This window comes from Sinohyriopsis cumingii, chromosome 9 (assembly GCF_028554795.1).
Source record: "Sinohyriopsis cumingii isolate HCF-2022 chromosome 9, ASM2855479v2, whole genome shotgun sequence".
NCBI classification, from domain to species: domain Eukaryota; kingdom Metazoa; phylum Mollusca; class Bivalvia; order Unionida; family Unionidae; genus Sinohyriopsis; species Sinohyriopsis cumingii.
In genome coordinates this window covers 30,626,023-30,635,335 of record NC_142969.1, presented here as the reverse complement: position 1 = coordinate 30,635,335, position 9,313 = coordinate 30,626,023, and the positions used below count along the sequence as shown (strand labels likewise).

Below are 9,313 nucleotides of genomic sequence, written 5' to 3'. Positions count from 1 at the left end.
GGCTCAATATACATCCCTAGTCAGCTACACAACCTTAGTTTATTCATGACGTTACTGAAGGCTTAGCAGTCGATGAAATTGAATTAGTATCTGCCCTTCTCACCCCTACCCCAAATCCAGATTCCTTACTTTCCCCGACAAAAATACCAGATTGAAAGTCAACATGAAAAACATATTTTCATGTATTGCTTAAGGAATGTTTGTTGAAGTCCCAGTATTATGTACTGGGACAATAATTTCAGAGAAAATAATTGCGATGTAAAAACGCGATTGGTTTTATTTTTCTAAAAGTTGTTTCCATTTCAGTTTCAGTGGGAGTCATCATCGGTATCGTCATTGGGTGTATTGTAACCTCCGGAGCAGCGTCACTGGTAGCTCTATATGTGTACAGGTATTCCTCCACCCCATATAATTTCCCACAAAACACACACAATAAATTAAAAGATGCATTTATATCCTCTCAAGTTTTCAATTAGTTCATTGATTCGGTTGAATTTTAATTGAAAGAAACTATAATAATGAGACAACAATCCCAACTATACAATCTCCGAGATTTGATGTGACTCGCAGATTACTATTGACGTTTCTACAAAAATAAGATGGAATAAATAATAAACAATAGACGTTTCTCGTTAACGATAACAGGCTTTGCATTATTATTGTAGTGATGTGGCATTAGTCAATTAGTCTGTCACGAATAATTTCAAGGAACATTTTATAAATGTACATGAGATTAGATTACATCGTAATTTGTATTCGAAAGAAATCAATATTAACTACGTAAGTAAATTTTTAAATTATGCCAGTTAAAATAAATTTAAAGTTACAAAGCAACAGATATAGCAATCTTAGATATATTTATATATTTACGTTAAAGAGCTTAACGCCGGTATATATCAAATTAGGTCTGGCTGAAGCTTGATTATGCATGATTACACTGAATATCTCCCATCTACCATCTTAATAATTGGCAAAAGTGATTTTCATTTTGTTAGATAGGCTAGGTTGTACATGCGTTGTATATTTGTTTCCCTTGTCATTTATTAAAAACACATTTTAATGAGAAATATTTAGTGACTAATTGAAATAAAGTACCAAGTATGTGGGAAAATATTCCACATTCTACAAGACGCTATTTGTGCAAATATTACTGAATAATTTCATGTAAGGTACATTTAAACCATTGCAAGGAAACGTTTAGAATACATATAAAGTTTTGCATAATTGCACATAAAAAACACATTTTCGTATGTTTTCGAACATGTTACAGAAACTCACACTCACCATTCACCAGAACCTATCGCGAATATAATTGATATTTTCCATATGCTATTTAATATGCAAAAGATTTTTAAGACGTGTTGAAATAAATGGGATAGTTTTGATACAAATGTATGTAATCACGTAATAGTTTTAAAATAATCTCGTTATATTGCATACTTCATTATCTCAATGTAAATACTGAAAAGAAAGTCTAAAGAATTCGAATAATCATCAAAAGGCATGGATCTTCGCTTGTCCCTGCGCTGTTAGATAACGCCCGTTACATCATTGATAACCACCAGGTGAAGCCCATCCATGAATACATACTCAACATAACCATTCTAGATATTGCCCGATATAGGAACGGGTATGCTGACATCGCGAAGCCGACGATGCTGTTTGCGATGGACTCCACAGACCATGCCGGCGATGTCCCATACAATGTAATGCTTGTGACATAGCAAACCATTTGATAGGTTGCAGGTCAGCATGTCAACAGGCGGGCCGAAATATTCGACCCGAAATTGCTACCACAAAACGGTAGGCAGTCTGCCAAGTCGCGAACGCAAATGAGTAAGCCGACGATAAATACCCGTGGGTGCTAAAGTTGTTGTAGTTGATGTAAGGTTTAAAGCCATTTTTCAGCACATGATAGGCTATACATGGCGGCAAGTATAAGTGATGGAGGAAGAACCCGGGGAACCCCGGAAGGAACCATTGACCTACGGGAAGCTACTAGCAAGCTTTCTCACATAAGAACTTTGGCCACACCTGACAGAGGTGATGTGGCAATGATTCGTAACGGCGAGCGCTTTAGACTACCAGACCACTCGGAGCCCCAAGTGCAAACGTAGGTAGACGAACAGCACGTGGTCAAAATGAAATACGGCAATGATACTGATATTGCTCTAAAGCATTTGGTCGATACGACGATCGATCAGTTGGTCGAAATTTACTGTATGTTATGCCGTAGATCAAGTAGCCCACCGGGTACCCTGGAATTTAAACATTACGGCCGGCAATCAGGAACACGGTCTTGGAGCCATTGTGGTAACCACGATGCTGCTAGAAAGCTGTCACATCTTTAAAAGAATACCTAACCGTTGGGCACTACAAGTCAGAAGCACTGACACGGTTAAAAAACCGAGGCCTGCGACATGGTCTGTACCTTGGATATTGACAATAATAAAATTATGACCCAATAGATCCCCAAGTTGTGGTGACCAAAGCATATGTCGATATTTCCACTAACAATAAGGACGGTGCAGGGTTACAGTAAAAACGTTCCAAAATATTACCAAAGATACCTGTACAATTTCTGAAAAAGCGGTTAATGTAACGATGTAGGAATAAACACACCGAAGGGTTTATTACAATATAGTTTTCAATATATCGACACTCATTATCTCTTCACTAAATCACTATTAGCTATCAGACTGGTTCAACCCGTAAGAAAAAACTTAAGGAGGGTTAATGTTAGGTTGCTTATCGAATAGATAGTTTAATCGATTTCATCACATCCTGTAGATTCCATCACAATATATCGCACTCTTTCGGTGGCAACCACGAGTTGCGATGCCGTAACTAGTGTTGTCGATATCAGCTATATGCTCAAAGGAGGAGCTAGAACAATAAAGTCTATACTGCAATAAAAACGATGGATGGAGTGTCAAAAATATGGCGTCAACATCTTTTAATTCCTAAGGTCTATAAATAAACGTTGCTCCCGACTGACCTAATAAACAATGATGCAAAGCAGAGCCATTCCTCTTTGGTTTTTAGAGTCAGTGTGTCCATCAGTGCTTGCACTGAATATAATATCTTACCAACACATTTCATCGTGTTCTGCAGAACCGAGCACTTCAGAATTAACAGTGTTTCAGACCCACAATAAGTTGTCTTTACTGTCCATATTTTGTCTCCACTACAGCCCAAGGTTCCTAATGATTTCATTTTCATCTTCCGCAATAATATATCATTTGCAAAACATCTTTATTTAAAATATTCACTTTGTTTTCTAATTTAAATTGATTTAAGAACCACTCAGCTAAGGGAAATGAAGACTGGCAATCAAACGAAAGCCATAGCTGTTACGCAGTTGTTTTTAAAAGCTTGAAAGGAAAGGTAGATGTGAGGACGGTTCATAATTTAAAGTACCTAACTTCCTACTTATTATAACAAGTGTGTATAAGAGAGAGTTTAGTTCTTTGTGGTAATGAATGAACATTTTCCATTTATATTTGCCTGTAAAAAAGAGTTCTTAGCGATTATAATTGAAGTAATGCTTTGAAAGTGTGTTGTTATTTACTTGACCGGGGATGACAAATGTCTAATCCAGTCACGTGGGCATATCTTGATTCACTGAGCTGCTCATTCTGTTCGTTATTAGATGTCTCCATTTTGTGAGATATTTCTGAATGGATGCTCCGAGCTTAGCGATAAGAACGTACTTGTAATCAGTACCCACTGAATTAGACTTTTAACACATGTCATTTGGTATTGTTGAACACGCAACATTTAATTTTGCTCCTGATTGCCGAGTCTCTCAGAGTAACTATCATGCCATACAATCTATAGCAGCATGATAAATCAGTGAATTTAAGCAGTATTTGGAATCGCTGAATAATATTCACCTGTCTGTGTGTTCAGAGGTTCATGGAAAGTGTTACGAAATAATTTAATAAATATGGCCTTATGTAAATGTTATTTGCGTAATATATGGATTCATTAAACTTTTGTCAATATGAGATGCTGTCAATGTGTAGATTAAACTGTTAAATATCTACATTTATTTTCTGAATTCATATTTCGTTATCAATCTATTTTGATGGATAATTTTGATTTTCGCATTTGGTTACAAATGTTTGCTAGCATAGCCTGAAATTAACTGACATATTATTAAGTTATTCATTTTCAATAAAGCTATATTATATAAAAATATAGTAACAATGACTAAATCAGTCATCATTCGTTGACGACAACTTTCATATTTACTGGACTAAAACTGATTTAAATACCAACGATCCAACCATAATCACACTCTTGTACACTATAGTTCATTATATATGCTGCATGAACTCTCGTAAACAATTTAAAATATTAGTTTCGCTAATAATATTACACAAATTGATTTATTGCTAGATTTGATCAGTTCCGAAAACCAACAGTAGCATTCACTAATATGACGAAGTAGTCATATAGTCATATTTTGCAAGAATGCAAAAGCTACATTGTTTATCTTGAAAATGTATTTCCTGCTACATTTATTTCGCAAACTGTCATCAAATAGTTCTTTATTAACATATGAACTTTAGATTGAGCTTTATTAATTATTCGCAGGAGAAGACTGGCTTGTGCCACTACGACAAAGACTACGAGAAGACGTGCACTCACAAATAGAACCAAAAGTGTAATGTTGAAGAGAGAGAACGAAGACAAAAGTATCACATCTTCCACGGAACAAAACGAAACAAGAAATCACACGTCCGAATCGGCATATTACAACGTACAAGCTGCGTATGCCACAGTTGAAAAGACACGACTGCGACAAAGCCACAATGTACACATATCGGGTTCAGACGCTATATGTGTCTATTCATTGGCTGGTTCACTACCGGACAAAGATTGCAACAATGTAACGCATGCGGCAGATATAGATGGCAAAAACCGTGAAGATGGCAACACAGAAAACAACTACCAATATGACACAATGTATGAAACGAGGGAATCCTTATCTGACAGCACATACAACCACACAAATGAGTTTCAGGATGATACTTATGCCAGCACAATCCCAAGTGCCATAATACATTTGGATGAAACGTATGGTCACCCGGACTTTAAGTGTACTCTGGATCCTATATATACTAAGACTAATTTTATCGTTGAACGTACGCCAAATACAGCTAACAAATCTTCAGATCAAGGATTTGATCACACATACAATAATGCATGCTCTGTTTTTGATGACAATGATTATACTATAACCCATACCACAACAAAAGATGCAGATATATGCGATCATACTTTATAAATGGCTAAAAGGAAAGAACATTATTTCTGAATGACATCATTTTGATAGATTTTACGCTCTTTGTCACATGTAAAAAATTACAAAACAAATACGCCAAGTAAAGAAAAAAGATGACCAAACCAGTTTGATTTGACATAGCTGACATCATTTCTGACCTCATTGCTGATCATTAAGTAGATATTTAATCAAAAACTGCTGATCTGGTCCATATGATAAATAGTTTCGTGGTGTAGATGAATTCAGCAGTTTTCATATTAACAGCCATAACATAAAACACAACAATGACTCGACATGTATACACAGCAAAATGTGTTTTGCGTATGGACTCGGCAATCACTTAGGAATATTACAGTGTTTGAATTAACCGCGAAACCTTGTGATCGACCTGTAAATACAGTTATCTCTATTTAACCCCAGTTTCAAAAGCGCAGTCATTGCCTAATTACGTGATGAATTTGACATGACGTTCGTGAAATGAACATTAGATAGGGCACGTGCCGCGATCAAACCAATATCAGTTGTTTTGTTTGCATTTTATCATTGCTCGTTTTCGCTTAAAAGTTGTCACGGATAGCGATGTAAAATAAAAGGGTAGAGATTGTTCATGTTATGTCAATGGATGTTCAAACGTATCGCTGCAAACACAATTTTTTGAATAAATCAATGTGTGAAATACACATACAAGTGGATGATGACCGAATGATTTAGGTCAACGTTAAATTGCTCTCTCTGCCGCCAAACCGGCATGCCATACGATCAATTCCTTGGGTACAATCATAGGAGATAAGATGAAATCATTGATAATATGATTTGCAAGATAGATTTATTAGATGCTCTTATATTATTGATTTTGCAGAAACATTTCAGAAATAAAGTAAATCTCAAAATTAGTGGTGAGACATACGGCAATTATAAATAGCACAATAGTGCCAAATATTTGACAAGCATATCTCCACATGAGCAAATTGTTTTATTTCAAGAACATTTGATGGGCGGGTAAGTGATTACTTCATAGTTGAAGTGACCGGGATTTTTAAGTTACCTTCCTCCTGTAGAGTTTTTAATCGAAATGTATCTAACGTTGTTTTGTGTGACGTACTAGTGAATATTTAACATGACGAGGACATTTCTAAATCGAAGTCTTTCTTGCTACAGAGAGGTTTTGCTTATAATCGTATTGTTTCCTATTAGTTAATAAGTTTTCACTTGAATTCACGTCGTATTTTACATCCACAAACTTGTTGTCATCAACACTAAGCCAAACAAGAAGTTTAGAGGTTCTAGACCAGTGCAAACCATAGCTATCTGTATAAGCATACAGAACACGCTATTCCCTTCCATCCTAATTATCAGACCCTCATTACAGCTCTTTTGGACTTCATAGTTCTTGTTTGGAGCAAAGCATCATCCAATGTAATCATTTTAGAAGGCACAATACTTTAAATTTCAAGCAGCGCACTTTCACTTAAAATTATATCTGTCGTCGCTGACAAACTCATTTTCTGTACAGAAACATGTATTACATCATCAATAAGAGAATATCTATTAGAATTTAAATAGAGTTTTGCTGCCACTTCCCAATGAAATCTGTGGGTTGTGAAGTTAGTTATTGTATATTTGGAATGTAAATATTCTCTTATAAATGTATTTAGATAGTGGTCTCCTTTGTGTTGATAGGGAATACAAGCAGATTCGCCTTGTTTACAATCTCTTTCGCTGTCATACGGCGTCCGATTCTGTTAAACACCTTGCGAGCCATAGGACTATTACATGCTATAATAAGAAAACGTGTCTACAATGCAAGACGACATATATACTCGTTGGTTGAAGTGCACGTAAAATACAAAACACATTTTACTTGCACTCGTTTCCATTGTAAATACGTATAGCTCAATATTTATGCTTTGAACGGTGTATTATAACCGTTTTGTTAAAATAAGGTTTGATTAAATTTTCTGCTTTATGCTATTTCGAATAGTGATTATGCTATTTAGATGTGACTTTTGTCGTTTGGTTTTGAAATATGTGTACAATCAATACGTGTTTACGTGCTTGATTTTATAATCCTAGTTTACTTTTTTGTTGGTACACTATTCAAGAGCAGATACCCGTGTATATATATATATATATATATATATATATATATATATATATATATATATATATATATATATATATATATATATATATATATTTCTTAGCACGGCCGCCAGGTACCGTCCGCGTAAGGTAGAACAGTGACAATAACCAACTGCTGGATATTAAGATACGCTGCTATGTTGGAATTTGACAGTCAGTTACACTGTAAATCTTTTCCAATCGAGTATTATACTACTGGACTCAGTCTTGGTCGTTGTCACTTCCAAAACAATGGATGTAGATATTGTAGATAAGTCTTCCTACTGAAACTCGTGATGTTTGTATATTTCTTATGTGCTTCAACTGTTTCCCATCGATGTGTGCTCAATAGCAAGCTTATCCTTTCTGGATCAACAAATATGTCTCTCTGTATATAACTTTCTGTACACACACACACACACACACAATATATATATATATATATATATATATATATATATATATATATATATATATATATATATATATATATATGCATAGAAAGAGAGCGAGAGGGAGCTGTGGGTGTTATTGAGAGAAAATTGAGTTATGTAACCTTGTCGAAGAAACATAGTTGGTGATTCACGTAGCTTTACCATACATTATTAATTTCCTGATACTCTTGAAACGCATGTACACTATGAAACTAATCCTCTCATTATAACAATATCCTGTTTATTAGAGCAATGAACGAAATATCAATGTATCTTTCTAATTGACGTCTATTGCATTAGGTTCTAAATACAAACAATTACTTATTTCTGAAGAGTAATACATGTATATTAATCTATAAGATGATTGATGGGTGCGTATAAGAATCATTCAGCGACTCCTTTTGAATGCGAAGTTTCATCTTCAGTTATCTGAGTGATGTGCAGTAATTTTAAGTCAGAAAATCTTAACTTGATTTGAAATAAAACATCAGTGTGCTCCTCTTGCAAATCAAATAGTGTTTCAAATGGTATGTTTTTGGTTTAATATAATTAATGTCCGTTCATGTATCCTTCAAATATAGTGATGAATAAATTAATCAAAAAGTCTGAATAATATTTCCACCGTTTTATAATTACATTCTTATCAGAAGTTTTTGTACCTTATACATTTATTATGTTCATCTTCATTATTGCATTTCGTTTGTCATAATACAGGTTACATTTAACAAACATCACATTGCTAGTCTCTAATTATTTATGTAAAACAGAAAGGGGAACTAAAATATCTCAAAACTAGATAGAGGGTAGAAACTTTCATACATTTGTGTTTGTCCATATAGTACTACATATTTATCAAACCTTCAATAAATGCAATTCAATATTACCAAATGGGCCATTCCCTAAAATATCATGTTTTCCGTGCCAAACAATGGAATATATTCGTTAATAAAGTAGGAAAATACAATATATTATAGTTTTTTTCCTGGGCAGGGCGATACCAGCATTGCTATTCAGTTTGGGATAAATAGTATAATCCGCCGAAAATAGTTTCATTTATCTTCATAGAAGTTATGGGGTGTTACCATAAATTAAAAGCAAATGTTTGTAATTAACAATATGTTTAATTTTATCTATGTATTAATATGTATTATTAGATCGAAATATTTAATTCAAATTACAGTAATGGATGCATACGAGTAGACGAAGTATGTTCCTGAGAATAACTTATCTTGCGTAAGTAGGTTGATAAATAGTAGGTCGATAAATAGCTAGATAGCCTGTTGAATTAATAAATTATTTCAGTACTTGGTATTATAAACAAAATTTTGTTTCGATTGTTTCTGATCATTTGAAAAGTGTATAGATTTTCCTGTTGTTTACTTGTACAGGGCAACTTCGTGCAAAGAAAACGTCTTATCTAACACGGATTGAAATTGTTCGTGATATAAATCATGCCCTGTTGCAT

The 9,313-nt window shown here is 34.4% G+C and overlaps 1 protein-coding gene across 1 annotated transcript; it reads left to right on the top strand.

Moving 5' to 3' along the window:
- The first annotated feature begins 310 nt into the window (after positions 1-310).
- Positions 311-7,813, top strand: LOC149791489 (uncharacterized). The gene is made up of 2 exons (XM_089969209.1): positions 311-391; positions 4,603-7,813. Exon 2 carries the CDS (start codon positions 4,676-4,678, stop codon positions 5,294-5,296), a length of 621 nt encoding a protein of 206 aa, XP_089825335.1. The 5' UTR covers positions 311-391; positions 4,603-4,675; the 3' UTR covers positions 5,297-7,813.
- The last annotated feature ends 1,500 nt before the right edge of the window (positions 7,814-9,313 follow it).